Genomic DNA, 25,575 nt, shown 5'->3' with positions numbered 1-25,575 from the left:
GAGTAGAATGGTGGTTACCAGGGACTGGCAAGTAGGGAAAATGGGAAAATGTTGATAAAAGGGTAAAAGTTTCAATCAGGCAGGATGAATAAGTTCTGAAGATCTGGCATATAGCACCAGTGACTACAGTTAATAATGTATTATACACTAATTTGCTGAGACTAGATTTTAATTTTTCTCCCCCCAAAAAGTAACTGTGAAGAGACAGATATATTAATTAACTTGATTTTGGTAATCATTTCACAATATATACATCATACATCAACACCTCACACTGTACCTTAAATATATGCAATTTTTATTTGTCAATTAAACCTCAGTAAAGCTGGGGAAAATCTTTTAGTACATTCATAAAACAAAAACTGAAAGTAAACAACAACATGGAAAAATTAACTTTAGCAAATGTAGGAGATCAAGGATTAATATCCTTGATATTAAATTTATAATTAGTATAAAAAGTCTAATAATAATCAGAAAATAAATTATAAATATTATAGGGAAAAGATATATACATGAATTGACAATTCATAATTAGTAAATTTCAATCTCAATATAAGAAAAGACAAATTAAAATTAGATGTCTTTTCTGACCATCACATTGGCATGAATTTTTAAAATTTGTAGTATTCAATGATAATGAAGTTTTTGTTTTTTGGAAAACAAAAATATTAAAACCTGCATGATGGGTAATTTGTCAACATATAGAAAATGCATTAAAATGAGCAGTATACTTTGATAAAGTAAATTCAGACTTACTATTTTGTCATGAATAAATATAATAATATTTTGTCAAAAAACAATATGGATAAAATAAACCTGGGAGGATTTTATTACAATATTATAACTACAACACTTTAAAAGAAGAAATCTCAAAAAATCAAATATAGAACATCCAAATGATGGAATACTATGCAGCCCCTGAAAAACTGTAAAATTATTTAATATCAAAAGTTTGCAAAATATTTAAGATGAAGTGTGAGTTATAAAAATATTTTATAATTTGCCTAGCCAAGGTGTTCATGTGTGTGTCTTTCTGGGTGATGGGATTATAAACATTTTTTCTTTCCATTTTTATGTGATTTTATATCTTTAATAAAAACAAATTATTTTGTATGCAGAAAATCAGTAATCTTTCACTCAATCCTTTGTTATCTGGTGCCTGCTTACCTCTTCACTCTCATCTCTTGCTTCTTCCTATCCTCTGACTTTATATTCTGGACCAGTATAAATATTGTTTCTTCAAGTGGCTTTTCATTGAGAAGTCCCGCATTAAACTCTTGATAGTCACTATCCCATTCCTTCTTTAGAATGACCTTACTCTTTGGTAATATCATCCAATCGTTTTTCATAAATAGTGAGCCTTAAGATAGCTGAGTAACTTTTAAATTGTAACTACCTTAACTTTTTCCTCTAGGGAAAAAAAAAGAGAAGCAGCATAACCTGCCTCATCCTACTATTCCTTGATGTTATCTGACTTCTATTCCTAAATTCATCAGTTACTCATTACCCATTACTTCTACTTTTTTATCATATCATTGACTCTTCAACTTCAGTCTCTTTTTTAAATTTTATGATTGTGTTGAAATCAAAGATACTCTTGTCCATTCAATGACGTTTTTCTCATCCCATATCATTTTCAATGTCTAAGGAATTTGGCATAATTTAACTATAAATATTTCTTAAAATCTCTCACTTTTGCTATTGTAGGACAAGTTCAGTGTGATAAAGGACAAGATACCAAGATCTGTGTATGTCAGCACACACAAATGAACAGACCCACGTAGCCTTGTGTGGCCATTCAGGGACCTCCAAACACAACAAGATCCTGCCAGGACAGGAAGCTCAGGTTCCATCCTGGTCTTTCTTCCTCCCAGTGTTCAAACCTAAGTGGTTAAAAGGAAGGAGGAAGCAGTCTCTGAGAGGAGAGCACTGAGAGAGCAATAGGCAGGGGAGAATCTGGCAAATTAGCTTTTGATGCCAAAAGAGAGGCAGTGAGTATCCACAGCCTTGCAGTCACTCTAGTATCCCTGGTTAATAGCTTAATCCTCCTCCTTGGAGTTGTGGAAAAGGATTCATGAGGCCTTTGTTCAGGAGAAGCAGCAAAATATGAGCAAGTATTCTCTCTAGAAACCAGGTTGAAAAGAGAGAGGAACAGGAGAGTAAAAGGCAAAGCCCAATTCCAAAGAACAGACTTGAGATTTCAAAGTCCCTAAGAGAATCAATGCTCCATAGTTACCCTACCCACTCTCACCTGGATGATGGGTCCTTGAGGCAAACACAAGACAGTGGGATCAGTGATGAAGAGACAAGTTAATGAATGAAGAAAGCCATGGTTTCTTCAGTCTGCTAATCCATGTCCCAACAGTCAACCTCCACTGCAGTTTGCAAAGTATTCTGAAGGTTTAGACATTACCTGGGCTTTATGTCTTACTCTATATCAAGCCAAGGTGTGCCTTTTTGTTAAAATTCCAAACTTCTCTGGAGGATTTTCCTTGAATGAACTTTTTAGACCTAATATCCTAAGAGCTACTGTAAATAGGGCATCCCCTGGAACAACCTGCACTTTTACTATTTTTATATTTTTTAAACTTTCTACAATGACAGATACCCTGGGGCATTTTTTATGGTAATCACAAACAGAAATACCTGAATCTTACCTGATGTGAATTTCTTCACTACTGTTTTTCAGATCAGTCCGAGGAACTCTGAGGTCTCCAAGTTCTGTCAGAATTTTTAAAATAGTTTTCAATAATGATGGTATCACTCATATAAAATACAGCTGACATATGTGTATGCTGCATTATCTTGGTGATACCTCCCAAGTTAAAAGTGCCAGGAGATTTCAGAATCCCTGTCTGCAACTATACTAAGAATGCTTTAATTATTTTCCACTAATGGGGAAAAAAACTAGAAGTACAAGATGCAATTTAAGATGTCATGACTGTTTAAATTAAAGCTTTATTATAACTACTCAAATACAGAAGACTGTTTGAGAACTAAACATATGATACAGGACTATATAAACAAGTCCAAAGGAGAATTCTCAATTTTCCAATGAAACTCCCTCTGTTTTGAATCCTCTTCATCATACACAGATTTGCTCAAAGCCTCAGCAGAGATATTGCATTCTTTTTTTTTTTAATCTCTATTTCTTATCTACTCCTAAGTCTTACAATCTCTTCTACCTCTCCATTGCTACAAGTCTAGAGAAGACCATCATTTCTCTCCTGGGTTACCATAGCAAAGCTCAGTATTACCGATTGCTTTTCTTGCTTCTATCCTTGTCCACTTACAATCCAGTCTCTATATATTGCTCAAAGGGACCTTTAAAAAGCATATTGGGGTGGCTTTCTATTGAACATAAAATCAACTACTTTTTTCAGGACTTCCAAGGTTGTAAAGAATTGAATTGTGTCACCCTAAAAGATGTCTGAACACTATGAAAAGGCAAAATGAAAGGATACTGAAAGAGGAACTCCCCAGGTCAGCAGGTGCCCAATATGCTACTGGAGATCAGTGGAGAAATAACTCCAGAAAGAATGAAGGGATGGAGCCCAAGCAAAAACAATACCCAGCTGTGGATGTGACTGGTGATAGAAGGAAGATCCAATGCTGTAAAGAGCAATATTGTGTAGGAACCTGGAATGTCAGGTCCATGAATCAAGTCAAATTGGAAGTGGTCAAACAAGAGATGGCAAGGGTGAACGTCGACATTCTAGGAATCAGTGAACTAAAATGGACTGGAACGGGTGAATTTAACTCAGATGACCATTATATCTACTACTGCGGGCAGGAATCCCTCAGAAGAAATGGAGTAGCCATCATAGTCAACAAAACAGTCCAAAATGCAGTATTTGGATGCAATCTCAAAAACAACCGAATGATCTCTGTTTGTTTCCAAGGCAAACCATTCAATATCACAGTTATCCAAGTCTATGCCCCAACCAGTAACACTGAAGAAGCTGAATTTGAATGGTTCTATGAAGACCTACAAGACCTTTTAGAACTAACACCCAAAAAAGATGTCCTTTTCATTATAGGGGACTAGAATGCAAAAGTAGGAAGTCAAGAAACACCTGGAGTAATAGACAAATTTGGCCTTGGAATACAGAATGAAGCAGGGCAAAGACTAATAGAGTTTAGTCAAAAAAATGCACTGGTCATAAAAACACCTCTTCCAACAACACGAGAGAAGACTCTACACATGGATATCACCAGATGGTCAACACCAAAATCAGATTGATTATATTCTCTGCAGCAAAAGATGGAGAAGCTCTATACAGTCAACAAAAACAAGTCCAGGAGCTGACTGTGGCTCAGATCATGAACTCCTTATTACCAAATTAAAACTTAAATTGAAAAAAAGTAGGGAAAACCACTAGACCATTCAGGTATGACCTAAATCAAATTCCTTATGATTATACAGTGGAAGTGAGAAATAAATTTAAGGGCCTAGATCTGATAGATAGAGTGCCTGATAAACTATGGACTGAGGTTTGTAACACTGTACAGGAGACAGGGATCAAGACCATCCCCATGGAAAAGAAATGCAAAAAGGCAAAATGACTGTATGGGGAGGCCTTACAAATAGCTGTGAGAAGAAAAGAAATGAAAAGCAAAGGAGAAAAGGAAAGATAAAAGCATCTGAATGCAGACTTCCATAGAATAGCAAGAAGAGATAAGAAAGCCTTCCTCAGCGATCAATGCAAAGAAATAGAGGAAAACAACAGAATGGGAAAGACTAGAGATCTCTTCAAGAAAATTAGAGATACCAAAGAAATATTTCATGCAAAGATGGGCTCAATAAAGGACAGAAATGGTATGGACCTAACAGAAGCAGAAGATATTAAGAACAGGTGGCAAGAATACACAGAAGAACTGTACAAAAAAGATCTTCAATACCAAGATAATCACGATGGTGTGATTACTCACCTAGAGCCAGACATCCTGCAATGTGAAGTCAAGTGGGCCTTAGAAAGCATCACTATGAACAAAGCTAGTGGAGGTGATGGAATTCCAGTAGAGCTATTTCAGATCCTGAAAGATGATGCTGTCATAGTGCTGCACTCAATATGCCAGCAAATGTAGAAAACTCAGCAGTGGCCACAGGACTGGAAAAGGTCAGTTTTCATTGAATCCCAAAGAAAGGCAATGCCAAAGAATGCTTAAACTACCGCACAATTGTACTCATCTCACATGCTAGTAAAGTAATGCTCAAAATTCTCTAAGCCAGGCTTTAGCAATACGTGAACCATGAACTTCAGATGTTCAAGCTGATTTTAGAAAAGGCAGAGGAACCAGAGATCAAATTGCCAACATCCGCTGGATCATGGAAAAGGCAAGAGAGTTCCAGAAAAACATCTATTTCTGCTTTATTTACTATGCCAAAGCCTTTGACTGTATGGATCACAATAAACTGTGGAAAATTCTGAAAGAGATGGGAATACCAGACCACCTGACCTGCCTCTTGACAAACCTATATGCAGGTCAAGAAGCAACATTTAGAACTGGACATGGAACAACAGACTGGTTCCAAATAGGAAAAGGAGTACGTCAAGGCTGTATATTGTCACCCTGCTTATTTAACTTCTATGCAGAGTACATCACTGAGCGTGAACTGAACTGAACTGAACTGAAAAGATGTCTACTTGACATCTCAGAATGTGACTTTTTTGGGACAAATTCTTTGCAGATGTAATTACGGGATATCTCAAGATGAGATCATCCTGAGCTCAGTTCAGTTCAGTTCAGTCGCTCAGTCGTGTCCAGCTCTTTGTGACCCCATGAATTGCAGCACGCCAGGCCTCCGTCCATCACCAACTCCCAGAGTTCCCCCAAACTCATGTGCATCGAGTCAGTGATGCCATCTAGCCATCTCATCCTCTGTCGTCCCCTTCTCCTTCTGCCCCCAATCCCTCCCAGCATCAGAGTCTTTTCCAATGAGTCAACTCTTTGCATGAGATGGCCAAAGTACTGGAATTTCAGCTTTAGCATCATTCCTTCCAAAGAACACCCAGGACTGATCTCCGTCAGAATGGACTGGTTGGATCTCCTTGCAGTCCAAGGGACTCTCAAGAGTCTTCTCCAACATCACAGTTCAAAAGCATCAATTCTTCCGCACTCAGACCCTAATCCCAGTGAAGGATACCTTTTTAAGAAAAGAGGAAGACAAAGTAAATGAAGGAACAAGGCATTTTGAATACAAAGGCACAGATTGGATTTATGGTTCCACAAGCCAAGGAAGTCTCCTCCACTAGAGCCTTCTGAGAGAGCATAATCTGCAGATATCTTTGACTTCAGACTTCTGGCTTCCAGAAGTATGAATTTCTATTCATAGAAATTTCTATTCATAGAACTCTGATCTAAGTCACAGGGTTTGTGGAAATTTGTTATGGCAGCCCTAAGAAGGCTGCCTACCAAAGACCCTACCAATCTGTCCTCTGCTTATGTCTATGACCTCATTCATCACACTCCCCCTGTCACTCATCAGCCTCCAAACATTCTGATCTGTTTCTGTCCTTATTGCAAAGAAACTCATTCCAATCCAAGACTCTATATTTTCCCCAAACCCTCCTCTCTAAATCTCTTCTTGGTTGGTTCTTTCTTCTCAACCTTCTGGTCACAGCACAAATGTTGATTTCTACAAAATATAAGATCTCTTTTAATGAAATATCACCTTCTCAGAAAGGTCTTTCTTGACCACCTGCTTAAAACTGCAACCTACCTTTCCTTGCTTTTATTTTCTCAAAGCACTTATTACCATCAGACATATTATGTGTTTTATTGTTTATTCACTTTTATCACCCTCTTCTAAAATGTAAATTCAGCAGGGATAGGAATTTTAAACTGTTCGTTCTTATATATTCGGCACCTAGAAGAGTTCTCAATAAATATTTAGTTAATAAGTCAATTAGATATTCATTGTGTAAATAAGCTCAAACTGTGCTATTGAAAGCAATATTATATGGGTTGACTTAATACAAAAATAACTGTCATACAACCTGTAGCATAATGAAAGGAAATTTATTTCTTTTAAAACTTGGAAAACTATTTGCTCTAGAAAACATGAGTAGTTCCCAGATTGTGACTTCAGGAGCTTGTTCGTTTCTCACATGCTCTAATTCATCTATCTTTGGCTGCACAGTCATCAATAGTCTGGCATCCAGTCAGAGGTGGGTGTTTTCTTTTAAAAACTTGTTTAAGTATCTGTATTTTCTTATTCCGTTTGAGTTTTCTATAACTCAGAGTGACCCATGGCCACTTTTGCAAGAATCACTCCAATTATGTGCTACAGCTTCCCTTTAACTAAATGGAAAGAAAAGAGCAAGTGATGGACTGAGCTTACGAATGGTCGTGAGGCAGCAGCATGTTTAACTAGTTGCTGTTGTTTATAACTTAGTTTCTCAAATAATCTTTGGAGCAGGATTTTGTGTCCTTGTATAGGTGCATACTGGTTCACATAATCTGAAAACAATATACATCTATGCACGTGGTGAATCTAGTATTGCACAGATTTATTCTCCCATGTAGGATCATTCTACATGATGCATTCAATTCAGCAAGGACCTTGCCACATATAATGAACAGCACTGGGTACTCATAAAAGGCCATGGACGTGGAAGCTGGAATTGCCAGAAGTCAGTGTGGCAAATTTGACTTTCATGAGAGCTTCTCACTATTCCTGGCTTATGCCATCCTTCACCCACAATCACCTTGCAGATGCCTAAAGAGAAGGTCATGAAGTGAGAGCAGAATTCCAAGTGGAAATTGTTCAGTAAAAGATAAGTGCTTCCATAATCTTCTCACTTTGTGAAAGGATCATCTGGTTATGGTTAGCAGCACTCGTCTTCACATGACAAGAATCCCTACATATGGCTCCACAGAAGGTAGGTGGGGGTGAGTCAGGAGGTACATGTAAGTTTGGAAATGGAGGAAAAAGGAATGGAATGAGTTTGTGTCATGGGACCTCTGCCAAGAGAAATGGACAACCATGAGAGCAAATGGGCAGCATTGAGATGGTCCCCAACTATGTTTCATAGCTCATAAGCCCTGAAACAGGCCATGGATGTGAACTGGGATTTCTCACACTTACCAATGAAGCATTAAGAAATTTCACTTAAAACTTGCAGTTAGATCTTTGCTGTTGTTCAGTCACTCAGTCATGTTTGACTTTTTGTAACTCCATGGACTACAGCACACCACTCTTTCCTGTCCTTTACCATCTCTGGGAGTTTGCTCAGACTCCTGATTTTTAGAGTTCAGGGCAGGGGAGAAGAGGACGGTGGATTTTCTTCTAAGGGAGGGGCAGTGTACCAGGCTGGAAGTTGATTAGAAGCTACAGGTCTGTCAGTGATGCTGCTTCTGCTCTTACAGAGGGTTATAGCAGAGTTAGAAAAGACCAAAGGCATCCTTTCATCCTACAGAGCAATCTTCACCTTCTAGGATTGCTTGTCATATGTCAGTGATTCTCTTCCACTTTCCAAAAAAGAGGACTGACTGATGGGTGTTGGCAAGTCAAACCTGCAGAAGAGGGGAGAGCATGTCTGAGGGGGAGCAACTGTGGTATATTGGTGTCACAGGTAAAGGACCTGAGTGTTCTGATGTAGGCAGTGTTCCTCTCCATTCTAGTTCCCTTAGCCAGCAACGATGCTTGGAGAGAAACAGTGCGTGATATACACAAGATGTATCATATTTACTGGAATCTGAGGTCCCACACATTATTGTCTGAGCCAACAACGCCACCATGTGCAGCTGAATTGGCTATAGGAGTATTTTGAGACTGCAGGAAATGAAACAAATAAAAAACCAAGAGTCCAGTATCAGAGTTTCAGGGTTAAAAAAGTCATTAATATCTTCTCACTAGAACTTTTTAGAGTCTAGCATAGGACTCCAAGATGTGTAGAAGACTGTATTTGATGTTAGCATTGGAGGAGACTGACAACTAGCTGTGAAGTTTAGAATCAAAAGGCAATATCACTGGGTGAATATGGATTGCTGCTGCTGCTGCTGCAAAGTCGCTTCAGTCGTGTCCAACTCTGTGCAAACCCATAGACGGCAGCCCACCAGGCTCCGCCGTCCATGGGATTTTCCAGGCAAGAGTGTTGGAGTGGGGTGCCATTGCCTTCTCTGGAATATGGATTAGTACAGTGTAAACAAAGATCCTATTCAATATTTTTAAGTATTCATATAATGTAATGTATAAATATAATCAATATAATATAATATTATATTATGCAATATAAGAGCAAAGCTCTATTTTACTTGCCTCATAATAATAATAATAATCTATTATGAGGCAAGTAATCTATAAATACAAAGAATAATCTAGATCAAGATGCAATGGACAAACTTGAAGCATTCTAGATGTACAAGGGCACCTGTGTGTGCCTTACTGATGTATCAGCCTAGAGACACTCGGAGAGAAAGCTGTTACAGATGTTGAATCACTTTAACATGTCTTCATCCCCATGATGGCATGTCAATACAGAGACCACTGGCTCTAAGGGACTCTATCTTCCAAATACTTTTCTAAATGCCTGCTTAACATCTTTGTTCCTCAGGCTATAAATGAATGGGTTCATCATAGATGTTATGACTGAATAGAACACTGAGATCACCTTATCCCCCTCATTCATTTTCTTGGAATTTGGACGCATATAGGTAAATATTGTTGATCCATAGAAGAAGACAACAACAATGAGATGAGAACCACATGTAGAAAAGACCTTGAGTCTCCTCTCCCCTGCCCGTATCTGAATCACAGTGGAGATAATATTCCAGTAAGAGAAAAGGATAAGGGAGAGAGGACCGAGGAGAATTATCACACCCATGGCAAAGATGGCCATCTCAGCTTTGTAGGTTTCTTCTGAAGCCAACTTCAAGAGTGCAGGAGGTTCACAGAAATAATGATTAATTATGTTCTGGCCGTGGTATGAGAGATATAAAGTAAATGTTGTATCTACTAGAGACACAAGTGCTCCACTAGTCCAAGATCCTATGGACAGCTGAACACAAATCCTCTGGGTCATGAGGGTGGAGTAGTGAAGCGGCTTGCAGACAGCCACATAGCGGTCGTAGGACATCACTGCTAGCAGGGAGCTTTCTGTACACCCTGCTACTAGGAAAAAAATCATCTGAATAGAGCACCCAGACTTGGAAATGGTCTTTCTTGTTACCAGCAAATGGAATAGCATCTGGGGGACAATTGTTGTAGAGAAAAGGAGATCACTAAAGGACAGGTTTTTAAGGAAGAAATACATTGGTGTATGCAGTCGAGAGTCAATATGAATTAACAGTATGATGAGCAGATTCCCAAATACAGTCAGCAGGTAGATGATGAGAAATATCACAAATAGCACAATCTGAGTCTGTTGATCTGCAGAAAGGCCCAGCAAGATGAATTCAGTCAGATAGGTTTGGTTTTTTGTACCCATGGATGTTTATTCCTGTCTACACAATAAGCATCAATAGAGCTATAAAAATCTGACTACATTTGAGCATCAGATCCTGAAAATAAAGATCTTACTGGAATAAAAAATGTATTTGATTTTTAAAAATTCTTGTAAATATTTGACATGAATGTCTAAAAATTCCCACCACAATATTTCTACTGAAGCTGTCTAAAAAGAACACTAACATATTATGTGGATGTGAAAAATTATAAAGTTTTCTGCATTTAGTAGAGAACCCAGGTGTTTATTTTTTGTAGTTTACTTTTTAGTCAGCAGACGTTCACTTTTATTTCATTAAGAAGCAGAACAAATCATTAATTTTTCCTTTGTGATTCCAAGAGATGCCTTATCATCCTTCCAAGTAGAAAGTAAATTTTATGAGACCATTTTATATGATTTTATAATCCACAGTCCTGATTACGTCCTAAATTCTTCACTGGATCAGAAAATCAAGGTTTAATGGAAGTGCTTAAGAGTAAGGCATGATCAGACTTCTGCATGAGAGAGGCGGGACAGTGGAGACCAGTTCAGACTTAGGCAGCACCACGCACTTGGGAAATAGGGAGGGCCTTTTGTGGTGACTCAATGCAGCCACAACAGCTGCCTACAGAGTTGCAGTGTCTTATCTGGCATAATCATGTTTGAGCTCCTTCATGCTGCAGATGTATCAGAAATCCCATCAGTCGGAGAGGTGCATCAGGCACTGGTTCAATGCTCTGCAGCCAGGCAAGAAACACTAGGCAAAGTCTATAGCTTTACCTCAGGAACAAGCAAGGAATAACCTGCTGAATCCAAGCTCCTGGAGAAAGAGTTTAGAAAGACTTAGGGAAGGTAGCAGGGTCATGGGCAAATGTCTAGGAATCAGGGCTGGAGTCTGATATTCCAGGGAAAGGCTGAAGTACTAGTCCTAGAAGTGCCCTTTACAATGAAGGAGATGTCAGGGAAGAAAGTCAGCTACCTGGCAGGGACTTCTTGGGATAAAAACACACATCTAACTGGCAATATAGGACAAATGTGGCCTGATCAGTTGTGACTGGACCACCTGCTCATGACCTGCTAAGCAGGACTCAAAGACCACATGGTTACAGTGAGGTCTCTATTCATAAATATCCAGATGGAAATGCAATGGAGCCAGCCTGAACCAACTGTATAATGTACTGGCCTTGAGGGACCGGGAAGGCAGAGTCAGGAAGTAATTTGAGGAATTGCCAAAAAAAATGAGGAATATCTTTTCCATTGATACAATGTAAAGGGAATACACAGAGAATCACTGATAAACTGCCACCTCAGTAGCCAAAATAATCCACTACTGATTTCATTTCCCAGTGCTTTCTGATAAGCACGTTTTTTTCACTGCTTCATCATTGTAAGGTTACTTGTAACGAACTGTGCATATTTCATGTGTAAAATTTGATGAGTTTTGATATATGTATATAATTACATGTTTTTTTTAAAGTTCTCATTAATTTAGACATAATTATTTGTTTACAAGCCTGTCTCCCAGGCTAGGTTTTATGTTTCTTTGGTGTAAAAATCCAATCTCAATCCATATAACTGCATCACCCAGTATATAGTAAATTTTTAGGAAATGTTTACTGACTGAATTAGTATATGAGTGACTGAATACATGCAGAAATGAATAGATTCCTCTCATACTCACAGGCACTGTCACAAACCTGCACTCAAACACTCCTAAGCTAATAATCCTTTTAAAAGCATAGTATGAAATTTGGAAGACACAGGTGATGCAGGTCCAGCTTCACGTTATCTTTGGGATGGGGAGATCCTGTGACCACGAAGAGGGAGTAACACTAGGTGTGACCACCTGGTATAAGAGAGAGGCGTCAGTGGTAGCCTTTCCTCTTCCAGTAGAAATAGGAACAGACCCTCAATACACATCCTGTTCTCTTTTTCATTCTTACCCATGAGAGCAGATGTGCAATGTGGCAGCAGCCTGAATACTAGGTACTGGAGCAGGAAGTGTGCACACACCTCACACTAGCACTCCTGTGATTGGACTCTTCCTACCTCCCAGATAATGCCTAGTACGTTACAAGAAGCTCTGTCTTGTGTCCTAGGTATTTTCCTATGAGTTCAGTGGGAATCACCCAGAGAGTGTGGAAAAAGTGAAACAGGAAGAGAACACCTATGTAGCAGGGATGAAAGGTAAGAACACAGGAAGATTCTTATAGCTGAAAAGGCGTAGCAAGTTTGAGAGACAATAGGTCTTTTGATTTCTTGTGCCTTTTAGCACACAAACTGACCACCTCAGTAAGTGCCTAGTAGCAAGATTTCTAAGAGTGAGAATTCATGAGAAGAAAGATAAAGAAAAATCTCTTCTCCTAAATAGACTGTGGATTGTAAAAAATAAAGACACAGCCCTTCTCCCAGGATAAACTTTGGTTCTGCAGAGACTTGATGCCTTCAGCATCTTCCTCCTTACCTGGAGACCAAGGATGAGTTTGTTCTAGAGATGAGGAACTGTAGGTAAGTGGACATGCCAGTGAGTCCAACAGAGTGAGATCCAGATATCCAATCTGCACATCCAGAGTTTGGTTTTGTATGACAGTGATTCTCCTTTCCTAACAGCTGGGTATGAAATGGACATTTCTGTGGATTCTATTTCAATCTCTGACTGTTTTCTTGGGTGAATTTTACACTACTTTTTAAGCACCAACACTGAATTGAGTCTTTCTCTGAGAGGATCATAAAAGATGAGGTCCTGAGAGATGATGCCAGCAGGAGGTCCCCAGGGTATCACTGAGCATAGCTCCTTCTAGTATCTCTACACAATGAGATACCATGGGATCTTTTGTAGATTTTTCTTTCTTCTGTTTATAATCATAGAGTTCTGTGAATATCCTCTAATTCCCAGACGTTTTCTAATCAAAGAAAAAAAATCTATAGGCTCTGAATATGAGAAAGAATCAAGTCTTTCTTCCTGGGAGCAGAAGCAATATGTAAAATATATGCCAACAGGCATTTGTCCATCCTTTAATTTAAATCCTTAGAAAAGTGGAAATATGCATCCTTTCCCATATTTCTCATTTTAACTGCCTTTAAAATTATTGTTAATCTGAGGATATTATGGCTACATTTTACAAAAGCTTAACTCATCTTAGAAAATAACAGGTTTGAGATACTTTGTGTAAAAATCAAATGTTTGAACTATATGCTAAAGACAGATCCATATTTTTCTGAAACATGCTACATTTAAACTACTCAATGCTTTATTTACTCACTGATATTTAGTTCTTTTTAATAAAAGAAAAATACTGTAGTCATTTATTATCTTTGCTACTAAATTTTCCCATCCATCTTTCTTTCCCTTTTATTCTGGCAGTAGGAAAATTATTTATTTATTGCTCAGAGGTAATTTTTAAAATTTATTAGTCAAGTTATATTTCTCATTGTAATTTTTCTGTTGAATCCAAACTGCATTCTTAATATTATAGATACGTGATTAAATTTTTCTTATCTTTCCTTCTTGTCAATTTTTACCTCTTTTTTCAATCAAATCATTATGTATTCTGGTTTATGAAATCTCCTTGTGATTTCATATATCCTTACAACTATCCAGAGAAATGGGACTAATTTACTCTCAAATTATCTCCACTACATCTTTGTTGCTTTTTCTTTATTCAAATCTGTTTGTCACGTTTTATTTTCATTTTGTGAGTATATTGTAAAGAAAATTTTATCTTTCTTTTTTAATTTTTTAATTGAGGTTTAATTAAAATAATTATTTTAATAAATAATATTGTGTTAGTTTCAAATGTACAGCAGAGTGATTTTTTTTCAGAATATATTCCTTTATAGGCTATTATAAGATATTTGGTATAATTCTCTGTGCTATACAGTAAATACTTGTTGCTTACCTATTTTATGTATAGTAGCTTATATCTGTTAATCCCATACTCCTAATTTGTCCTCCATACCTCATTTTCCTGTTTGGTAACTGTAATTTGTTTTCTATGTCTATGAGTCTGTTTCTGTTTTCCACAAAGATTCATCTAGATTATTTTTTAGATTTCTCATGTAACTGATGTCATATAGTATTTATCTTTCTCTGTCTGAAATATTAATCAGCCATAAAAATATTGCCATTTGCATCAACATGGATGGCACTAGAAAATATGATGCTTAGTAAGATAAGTTACACACATATATAATACAATTTGAAAATATTTCACCCATTGTGTTGTAGGTTTCCCTATTATTTTTCTGATGGTTTCCTTTGCTGTGGAGAGGATTTTTAGTTTGATGTAGCCCTACTTGTTTATTTTGCTTTTGTCGTCTATGTCTTTGGTCTGAGATCCGAAAGATAATTGCCAAGACCAGTGTTAAGGAATTTCACCCTATATTTTCTTCTAGGAATGGGAACATATTTAATCAATTTCAACTTTATAATTGTTGGAGTAGAAAATTAGCTATTGGAATATCTTATCCTTAGGGCTAATGGGTGAAGAAAAGTCTTATGATGGCAATTATAGGAACAATCAAAGTCTAGGGACTTTTGATCAGGATTTATTTCTCACACAAGTTATTTATATTTCATCTGGGAATAAAAACTCTTGTTGTGTAAATCTTGGGGTACACACATACACACACTCATGGGCACACATATCTGATTGTGTACTTACTGATTGATTTATTTCTTGTTTTGATATGTGCCAGGAGCCAACGTGAGGAATCCCACCCATGACAAGGTCATGCGGCAGAGATCTGATGGGCAAGGTTGAGTCAGATCTCAGGTTTTCCCCTGGTATTTCCTGAGCATGTACTCCAAAAGTAAGAATATGCCTGCCTTATTGTATTGTACTTTTTCACTCTTCTGACACACTCTGGAAAAAGTCAACTCAGGGCTTTAGTCTTCTGCTTTTGAAAGGGTGTTTCAATCCAAAAACCCCTCTGATGGCTTTCTAGCCTGCCTGCCAGGACTTGTACAGCTGCACATGTGATTGTTTGAGGCCTCCCCGACCGTGGGAGGCACAGGAAGCTTAAAACATCCTAGGAATGTAGGGGCTTCTGAGGAGTCAAAATCATTAGAATAGGACTGATTAAAGGTTTCATTTGCTGAGCCAATACTTGCTGCCAAATTTCCATATATTTTATTTGTAGATATAGTTGGTATATAGAAAAACAGGTAGTAGACCTGGTATTAGCAACATTAGATCTTTGAGTTAAGTACTTTCTTTGTTATAACCCACTGCACCTTTGTTCTACAGGAATGTAACTTTATTTAGTACTTTGAGGGTGATGCAGAGTAAAGAAAAAACACTTCTAGGGAGAAGGAGTTTTCTGGTTGTTAGACAATTATCCAGGAAGAGAGACATAAAAATATTAACAGGCCTCTTGGCCAGAAGATAATGTAAACCACCTGAGACCTTTTGTATACGGGAGGGTATGCAAAAAGAAAGCCTTGCCTCAACGAGGGTCAGGACTGCTGCCCCTGCATAACTCTGCATATTCCATTATTTCTTTATGTACAACTTGGGGTATATAAGCTGACTTTCAAAAATAAAGTTTTTGGAGTCTTGCACCGATGCTGGGTTTCCCCATGTCGTTCTTTTCTCCCCTTTTTTGGCTGAATTCCCATCTGGAGCGGGGAGGCTCACCACGTCTACTTACTTGCCCTGGTTGCTAAGATCCACACGAAAGGGAGCCTAAGGTGGAGCTCCCTTCGATATTCAAGTGGGTGCCGGTGGCCTAACGTAGATGGTGCAAACCTCTTGTCTTGAGGTTTTATTGGTTTTCCCCGTAAACCAAGTTATTCAGCCTCCTTTTCTCCGCCTAATTTCCTACTATACTATTTCTTCCTAATCTAATCTTATATCTCTAAATAAATAAGTTTTTCCTCGCCAACGCCATCCCCGCTTCAAATCACCCTGGATCCACCGGGGGTGGACCCCGGCAGATATGTTTCTCCTGTTTGCTATTTTTTGAAAATATATCAAAAACATATTTTGATATGTTTCTCCTGTTCCTGGAGAAGGGAATGACTACCCACTCCAGTATTCTGGCCTGGAGAATTCCATGGACTGTATAGTCCATGGGGTTGCAAAGAGTCAGACACGATTGAGTGACTTTCACTTTCTTTCCTGTTACCTATGTGCTGTGTGCTGTGCTTAGTCACTCATTCGTGTCCGACTCTTTGTGACCCCATGGACTACAGCCAGCCAGGTTCCTCTGTCCACGGGGATTCTCCAAGGCAAGGATACTGGAGTGGATTGCCATGCTCTCTTCCAGGGTATCTTCCCAACCCAGGGATCTAACCCAGGTCTCCCACATTGCAGGCAGATTCTTTACCATCTGAGCCAACAGGGAAGCCAAAGAATACTGGAGTGGATAGCCTCTTCCTTCTCCAGGGGAACCTCCCAACCCAAGAACTGAAGCGGTCTCCTGCAATGCAGGCGGATTCTTTACCAGCTCAGCTACCAGGGAGGCCCTCTGTTAGCTATAGATCTTCAAAAATATGTCACAATTCTATAGCGATGTGTATGGACTTTTTTCATTCACAGTTATTTCATTAATGCTACTTTGTGTTTACTTTTGTACAATCAACAATATTACATTTTTACAATGATGTCAAAGGGTAATTGAACAATACAGCTCAGTGACTATTTCTCTGTTAAAGGAAGCTGAAAATTAGGCCAATATTCACTCATTTAGCACTGAATAAAGATAATTTGTCCAGCAGAAACAAAAGAGAGACCATTTCTAGTTAGAACATTTAATAGTTGTATAATATGGAAAACCATCAACTCTTTCTAAGAATCAGTCATTTTATCTGTGAAATGGGGATAGTATTTTTCCTGCTTTAATCTTTATAGTTCTAAAGGCTAAAAGTAACTAATATTCATATATCCAATAATAACTTTTAAAAAGCAGACTGTACAGAAGTTGCAAAGAGGAATAGAGAAATATATATATAAAGGAGAAGATTTTGATAAACCTTTCCCAATTCAAGACAGAGCAAACGGACAAAAAAATAGCAAAAATAAAAAAGCTAAAGATACAGTCAATTAAAAAGTACAAATATGTATCAAACTGCAAACTATCATAATAAAAATTATATCTCTTCCCAGTGTACATGGAACATTCACAAATATTGTTACAAACATAATCTCAATAAATTTCAAAGAAATAGTTACTATGCAAGCAGCATGTATATATCATTAGCTATAGGGAATGGTAGTGAGAAGTTTGGAGAAGGCAAAAACACCAGCTAGACTTCTTGGGATAGATATTACTTCATAGGTTGATTTTTTAATCAGGCAAATATTTTATATAATTTAAATAAAATAAAAATTTTAAAATAAATTCATAAAAATTGAGAGAAAAATGTAATAAACAGACCTAGCTATGTATCCAGATTGTGTTGTGTGTGTGGTGAGACAAAACAGCTGAGGCATGTGTTATTGCCATCAGGACCTGGAACATTTGGTGAGAGGCAAAAAGATGAGACTAGGGAAGAGACGCCAAGGTGTCGGTGGTATTGGTAATGCTAGATGGTGAATACGTAAGAATGTTTTATGTACATATATAGAACTAGTTTATTCATATATATACATGCTGTGCTGTGCTTAGTTGCTTAGTCACGTCTGACTCTGTGACCCATGGACTTTAGCCTGTCAGACTCCTCTGTCCATGGGGATTCTCCAGGCAAGAATACTGGAGTGGGTTGCCATGCTCCTCCAGGGAACCCAAGTCTCCCACACTGCAGGCGAATTCTTTACTGTCTGAGCCACCAGAGAAATCCAAGAATACTGGAGTGGGTAACCTATCCCTGCTCCAGGGAATCTTCCCAACCCAGGGTCTCCTGCCTTACAGGAGGATTCTTTACCAGTTGAGTTACCAGGAAAGCCCTTATACATACATACGTATGTATATATTACTTGTGGATACATTATGCATTAAAATAAGGGTATATTATCTAGCTCCTGGTGTTACGAAGACCAGTTAGTAATCTGCTATAGTAAAAGTCCAGGGCAGAGATAATGGTAATTGGGACCAGAGTGGAATATTTGAGTGTTGAAAACTGGGATGATTTTAGGGAATGAAAAATACTACAGAACTTGCTGATAGATTGGATCTTTGCTAAATCTTGTCCAAAGGAAATATTAGTCCTTTTTTTTTTTTCATGGAAAGCTATCTTTTTTAAAATTTGTTTCCTTATGTAATTAGCTTCAAGCATTATAGAGTAGCTAAAAGTTTCCAGGCAAGGTAGATGGAGCAAAGGAGTCCATTTTAAATCCAGAATTTAAGAAATCTTCAAAGGGTCTGAGGCAGAAAGGAGTTAATAAAGGAAAAACAAGGTCACTGGGCAAAGTGTAAGTGGTGATGATGCAGATATTGGTAAGACTGCTTCCATTTCAGATGTTGATTTTAACCATTAATTCCTATTCAGGAGTACCAATCAGGGCTGAGGCTTTAAAGGAGTCTGTTCCCAGCAAGGAGCTCTTGAATTTAGATGCTCATTACCAAGTGTGCTGGCTGCTTTCACACATGACATTTAAGGCATCGATAATTTATAATGCAATTTATTTGTAAATAATGTGAAAAGAAAGTACTTGCTGTCTTAATACAACATGAGTAGTTTGAGGAGTCGATGCAGAAACCAAGGCATAGGTAACTGATAAGAATTTTTTTTTCCATCGTCTAGGACTCTGATATAAACTTGGGAAGTTCTGCCCACAGTAAAGTATCTAGTATTATATGACTACAAATGCTCACTAATAAGAAGGTAAGAACTGAGAAATTCTGTCAATAGCAACAAGTAAAATTCAACATTTGTATCTTCATTTTTCCTCTCTAATTTTTACTTCTGCTTTAAATTGAGCTGTCCAAAATATCTGGCTAAACTTCTCTGTGATTAGGTGTAGGATTGTCATAGGGTAAGAAAAGAAAAAACTGAAATAAAATGTAAGGTCACTCTGTCAGAACAGAAAAAGAATTTCAAGCATATCCTGGGATATTGATCAGAGAAATGAATGCTTCTTAACTATCAAAATACAGAGCTGATGGAGACAAAATTGTGTCTCTAAGACCAAATGAGGACTTAGTTCTAATGTGGCAAATTTTCAGAATTTTCATAATGTAGAAGAACCACATAAAACCTCCAATTAAAATAAATAAATTTATATTAAAAAAAAAACAAGAGCGGATATGAAGCACCATCTAGGAGTTATAGGGCTTCAATAGGACACTGGCAGCCACCATCCTGGATAAGAGAAAACCTCCCTAATACTCTCCTGAAGGCCCCCATTACCTCCTTGTTTCTCAGACTATAGATGAGAGGGTTCAGTGCTGGAGTAATGACAATATAAAATACAGAGAGGATGTTGTCCTGTTGGGGACTGTGGTGGGAGCTGGGCTGGACATACATAAACATGGCAGCTCCATAGTACATTCCCACCACAGTCAGGTGAGAAGAACATGTGAAGAGGGCTTTCTGCCTTCCCTCTCCTGAGGACATGTGGAGGACAGCAACTAGGACAAACGTATAGGAGGCAAGGACGGCAGCAAGGGAAGGCATGAGAAAGACGGACCCTGACACATACACCATGAACTCATATCTGGAGGTATCTGCACAGGCCAATTTCAGCAAGGGTGGGATCTCACAGAGGAGGTGCCTGATTTCCCGGGTCATGCAGAAAGGAAAATGCATGGTATATGAAGTGTGTATTACAGAATTCAAGAATGCCAGGGTCCAAGGGGTGGCCACCATGAGCCAGCAGATCCTGGGCCTCATGAGGACCATGTAGTTCAGAGGATGACAAATGGCCACATACCTGTCATAGGCCATGAAGGCCAGTAAGAGGCCCTCTGCACCACCCAGGGTCAGTACTAGGAACATCTGAAGGGCACAGCCCTCAAAGGAGATGGCATTCTCTCCACGCAGATAATCCACAAGTGTTTTAGGAATAACTACAGATGTAAGCATCAAATCCATGAGAGAAAGCTGGCTGAGCAGGAGGTACATGGGCACATGGAGCCGGGCGTCCATTGTGATGACCAGAAGCAGCAGACCATTGCTGGTGAGGGCCAGCATGTACAGGACTGAGATTGTAGTGCAGAGCAGTCCAGGAGACCCACTGTCAGTCAGAATCCCCGCCAAGATGAAACCACTTTCCACGGTGGAGTTATAGAGCTCCATTCTGTGGTGTTCTTTTTTCATTATCTGAAATTATGAAATATCAGATAAGGTAGTTCTGATGTGGTCACTAGGGACTCCTTGCCTTTACAATGTTACAGCCCTTGATCGAAAGAAATTAGTTGCTCAGTTTATCCTAACATGTATTAGTCTTTCATTCATAAATTATATCAAGTATGTACTGATAACATACTGTTAAAATAGCACATTTCTTTCCCATTTCTGATGTTTCCTTCAATATTAGGCAAGTCCCATTTGGGCAGTAATTCTGCATTTGCTCTGCTTCACCATCCCACTTCCTTCTCTTGAGAAACAGGAGCAACTTAACCAATGGGAAACATTAAAGGGAAAATCTAGGCATATAGACATACGGAGTGCACTAAGTCACTTCAGTTGTGTCCAACTCTGCGACCCCATGGACTGTGGCCCACCAGGCTCCTCTGTCCAAGGGATTCTTTAAGTAAGAATACTGGAATGGGTTGCTGTGCCCTCCTCCAGGGGATCTTCCCGACCCAGTGATTGAACCCACGTCTCTTTATGTCTCCTGCACTGGCAGGTAGATTTTTTACCACTAACGCCACCTGGGAAGCCCAGACATATGGTATCCAGCTTCTTTTTCCTTCCCTTCTTTTCAGGAGATGCATCTTTGAGAAGGCCTAACATATATTTCCCTCTCTCGCATCCAGGTTGTGAAACAATTGAGACAGGAGATATTTGTGCAGCCAAAACATCACCCTATTTTTCATAAAGCAGAAATTACGGAATGTAATTTCTGTGTTTGTGGATAATGGGACTTCCTAAACCAACCTCAAAATGAACATAATTACCTTTGCAGTCACAAGCAAAGCAAGACCAGGTCAGTACTTCCCACTGAAGAAGGACCGGTGGAATAGGAGAACAAGAGATACATTGTATCTTCTAAGAAAAAAAGAGAATTGTATTCCGGTTCATTCTCCAATTAGATTAACTTCCTCCCTGAAACTTGAGAAGAAAGGAGAGAGTAGAGACTAAGGATTAGCGTTCAGTTCAGTTCAGTTCAGTCGCTCAGTCATATCCGACTCTTTGCAACCCCGTGAATCCCAGCACTCCAGGCCTCCCTGTCCATCACCAACTCCCTGAGTCTACCCAAACCCATGTTGCTGCTGCTGCTGCTGCTAAGTTGCTTCAGTCGTGTCCAACTCTGTGCGACCCCATAGACAGCAGCCCACCAGGCACCCCCATCCGTGGGATTCTCTAGGCAAGAACACTGGAGTGGGTTGCCATTTCCTTCTCCAATGCATGAAAGTGAAAAGTGAAAGTGAAGTCGCTAAGTTGTGTCCGACTCTTAGCAACCCCATGGACTGCAGCCCACCAGGCTCCTCCATCCATGGGATTTTCCAGGCAAGAGTACTGGAGTGGGGTGCCAATGCCTTCCCCATGTTACCTTGATGTAAAAGAACATTTTGGAAGAGAGAAAGAACCATTCCCTCTCATGCCTATTATGTGCCAGGCACTGTGCTAGCTCCCATTCTTACAGGGAAGTATGTAGTATATAAAATGCCAGACCACATTCAGTTACACTCATGAGGAGCATTGAAAGGTAGGTGGAGAATTCCCTGGCTGTCCAGAGGTTGGGACTTCCCGCTCTCACGGCTCAGAGCCTGGGTTCAATCGTTGGTCAGGGAACTAAGTTCCCACAAGCTGTATGACATAGCCAATAAATAAATAAAATAGATGTAACTATAAATTGTGAAAAGCGTCCTAAAGCACAAAAAAGTGAACAGTGGTTCTCATGTAGACTGGTAGTTAAAGAAAGCCTTCTGAGTCTATAAATTCGAAGCTCAATTTTGACAGACAAATGTAAATTACCCAGTTGAGGAGGGATGAAGAGCTACCTGAGCAATGGATATATAATATGCAGAATATTTGAAAGAGCTTGTAATTTCTAAGAAGCTGAAGTAAGATTGGTGAGGACGGTACTGACTGAGAGACACGTGGAGAGGTAAACATGTTCCAAGTTATGTTTGGCCTTTCAGGGAATATGGACTACTGTTGTTATTTGTTAACTAAGTCCTGTCTGTCTCTTTTGCGACCCCATGGACTGCAGCCTGCCAGGCTCCTCTGTCTGTGGGATTTTCTAGGCAAGAATACTGAGGTGGGTTGCTATTTCCTTCTCCAGGGGATCTTTCTGACCCACAGATTGAACCCACCTCTCCTGCATTGCAGGCTGATTCTTTACCACTGAGTCTCCATGGAATCCCATACAGACTATAATTGAGAGCTGTTTTTTTTTTTTTTTTTCCTTTTTAAACGTTTTCTTTTGTATTGGGGTATAGCCAATTAACAAAGTTGTGATAGTTTCAGGTAAACAATGAAGGAATTCCGCCATATATAAACATGTTTACATGCCTGTCCCAAACTCCCTAAACTATCCTTTCCCCTCGTCCTTCTTCTGGCAACCATAAGCTCATTCTCTAAATCCATGAGTCTGTTTCTGTTTTGTAAGTTCATTTGTATCACTTCTTTTTAGATTCCACATATAAGGGATGTCTTTAATCTGTATACACAAGAGTGATTCATACTTTTAAAAGATAACTCTGAGAGTCCCATGGAGGAGTAGAAGTAGAAGATGGGCAAGAACAGACCCAGGGATATGTGCAGAGGTGATTGTGGTCATCTAGGTAAGATGGACCAGGGACATGGCAAAGATATGATAGAGTCAAGATTCATGTTGGAAGTCGAATCAACAACAATTGATGACTGATATGATTCTTGAGATGGAATTCAGTCATGAGGGGCTAATTTGGTAGCTGATAAATAGAAGAATTGAGTATGTTTAAGGGATTAGAAATTTTCATGAGAACGGAGAATCTATTTTTCTCAGAGTGAGTAGGTGAATAGAATGGATAGGACTTTATGTGAAAGCTTGGAATTCAAGGACTGTTTTCTCTTGCAAGGTGCATAGTTTGCTGATTCTTCATCAGCACAATCAGTGTCCTTCTTACCACCACCAATTTAGCACTCACTCTCTTTTTGTTGATATTTTGTGATAATGATTTATACCTAATACTTTGACTTGTCTAAGATGTAAATAAAACACAAGGCAAGGTCAAATTCCTTGGCTTGAGTTATATCTTTCCTACTGATCACATGATCTCATTTTAACATGTAGCTGTCACATTTTTCTCGCTTGTAAAGTAGGAGTGATCTTAGCTCTATGCAACTGTTTCAGTGGTCTCATGATTTTTTTTATTTTCATAACTATTTTACATGTCATATTTTAACTTATATTTTTATGGCTGTAGTTACAGAGTTCAGTTCAGTTCAGTCACTCAGTCATGTCCGACTCTGCAACCCCATGGACTGCAGCTCACCAGGCCTCCCTGTCTATCACCAACTCCCAGAGTTTACCCAAAATCATATCCATTGAGTCGCTAATGCCATCCAGCCATTTCATCCTCTGTCTTCCCCTTCTCCTCCTGTCCCCAATCCCTCCCAGCATCAGAGTCTTTTCAAATGAGTCAGCTCTTCACATGAGGTGGCCAAAATATTGGAGTTTCAGCTTCAACATCAGTCCTTCCAATGAACACCCAGGACTAATCTCCTTTAGGATGGACTGGTTGGATCTCCTTGCAGTCCAAGGGACTCTCAAGAGTCTTCTCCATCACCACAGTTCAAAAGCATCAATTCTTTGGTGCTCAGCCTTCTTCACAGTCCAACTCTCACATCCATACATGACTACTGGAAAAACCATAGCCTTGACTAGGCGGACCTTTGTCAGCAAAGTAATGTCTCTGCTTTTTAATATGGTATTTAGGTTGGTCATAACTTTCCTTCCAAGGAGTAAGTGTCTTTTAATTTCATGGCTGCAATCACCATCTTTTCTGAATGTTGATAGATTCTCAATAAATTTAAAGTATGAGCAGTATACAGAAACCAGTTTACAGAGATTTTTGTTCAATTACTCTCTCTTTTTTTTTAATTGGTGGTAAAAAACAAACAACATGTGATCTACTCTTTTAAAGTTTTAAGTGTACAGTACAGTCAACTATAAGCACAATGTTGTACAGTATATCTCCTGAACTTTTCCATTTTGCATGACTGAAACTTTATACTCACTGAACAGCAGCTTTCCATTTCCACATCCCAGCAGCCCCTGGAAGCCACCATTCTTTCTGCTACAATTTGACTACTTTAGATGACATAATTGGAATCATGTAGTATTTAGACTTCTGTGATTGACTTCACTTAACACAGTGTATTCCAGTTTCTTACATGTTGTAGCACAGGACCAGATTTCCTTCTCTTTATAGTTGAATAAAATTCCATTATATTTATATCACATTTTCTTTAACCATTCATCTGTCAGTGGACATTTAAGTTGTTCCCCCCTTTTGGCTATAAACATACTTTATCAGTTGCCCTCAAAATCAGTTCATCATCTAGCCAGCTGACCTCCCCTGCCTCATTTCTGCCTGTGGTTCCTAGCCTCTCCACTCTCCTCCATCCCTGTCCGGACCCCAAGTTCCTCCATGTTGATCCAGCTGAAATTCTCCAGGAAATTGTGTTTCCTCTTGCCTCTAGGATTTTGCTCTTGCAGCTCCTTCTTCCTAGAAAGCGCCATTTCTTTCCCCTTTCCCATTCCACATGCTCTAATTCTTTTTCTCAATTAAAACTTCCTGGTACTTCAGAACATCTCTGTTACTACCTCCCAGAAGTTTGCCTTGCTTCTCTCAGAGTAAGTAGCTTCACTGACTATTGCAGTCAAATATTTTAACGCTAATCTTTAAATGTAAGGATTATGTCTTATTCACAGTGATTGTTCAGTATATGGCACAGCTCCTTAATTAGAGAATATCCTTAATGATTATTTGTTGAATAAATGAGACCAACATTAATGACATGTCCAAGACCTAGGGAACAAATAACATTTCCTAACCATCCACATTTCCTAACTAGGGTCCTGCTCCCATTTCCTGATCATTCATT

General features: G+C 38.9%; 2 protein-coding genes across 2 annotated transcripts; both read right to left on the bottom strand.

Annotated features, from left to right (window-relative positions):
- Positions 1–9,509: 9,509 nt before the first annotated feature.
- Positions 9,510–10,433, bottom strand: LOC138092881 (olfactory receptor 2D3-like). The gene has a single exon (XM_068988938.1). It carries the CDS (start codon positions 10,431–10,433, stop codon positions 9,510–9,512), a length of 924 nt encoding a protein of 307 aa, XP_068845039.1.
- Positions 10,434–19,638: 9,205 nt separating this feature from the next.
- Positions 19,639–20,610, bottom strand: LOC138092125 (olfactory receptor 2AG1-like). The gene has a single exon (XM_068987993.1). The coding sequence runs from the start codon at positions 20,608–20,610 to the stop codon at positions 19,639–19,641; it is 972 nt and encodes a 323-aa protein (XP_068844094.1).
- Between the last annotated feature and the right edge of the window lie 4,965 nt (positions 20,611–25,575).

Source organism: Capricornis sumatraensis, chromosome 16 (assembly GCF_032405125.1).
Source record: "Capricornis sumatraensis isolate serow.1 chromosome 16, serow.2, whole genome shotgun sequence".
NCBI lineage: Eukaryota > Metazoa > Chordata > Mammalia > Artiodactyla > Bovidae > Capricornis > Capricornis sumatraensis.
This window is presented reverse-complemented; position numbering and strand designations above follow the sequence as displayed.

What these genes read in the sequence shown, in the direction of transcription:
- LOC138092125 (XM_068987993.1), bottom strand. Translation starts at nt 20,610, where the DNA reads ATGGAGCTCTATAACTCCACCGTGGAAAGTGGTTTCATCTTGGCGGGG.
- LOC138092881 (XM_068988938.1), bottom strand. Translation starts at nt 10,433, where the DNA reads ATGGGTACAAAAAACCAAACCTATCTGACTGAATTCATCTTGCTGGGC.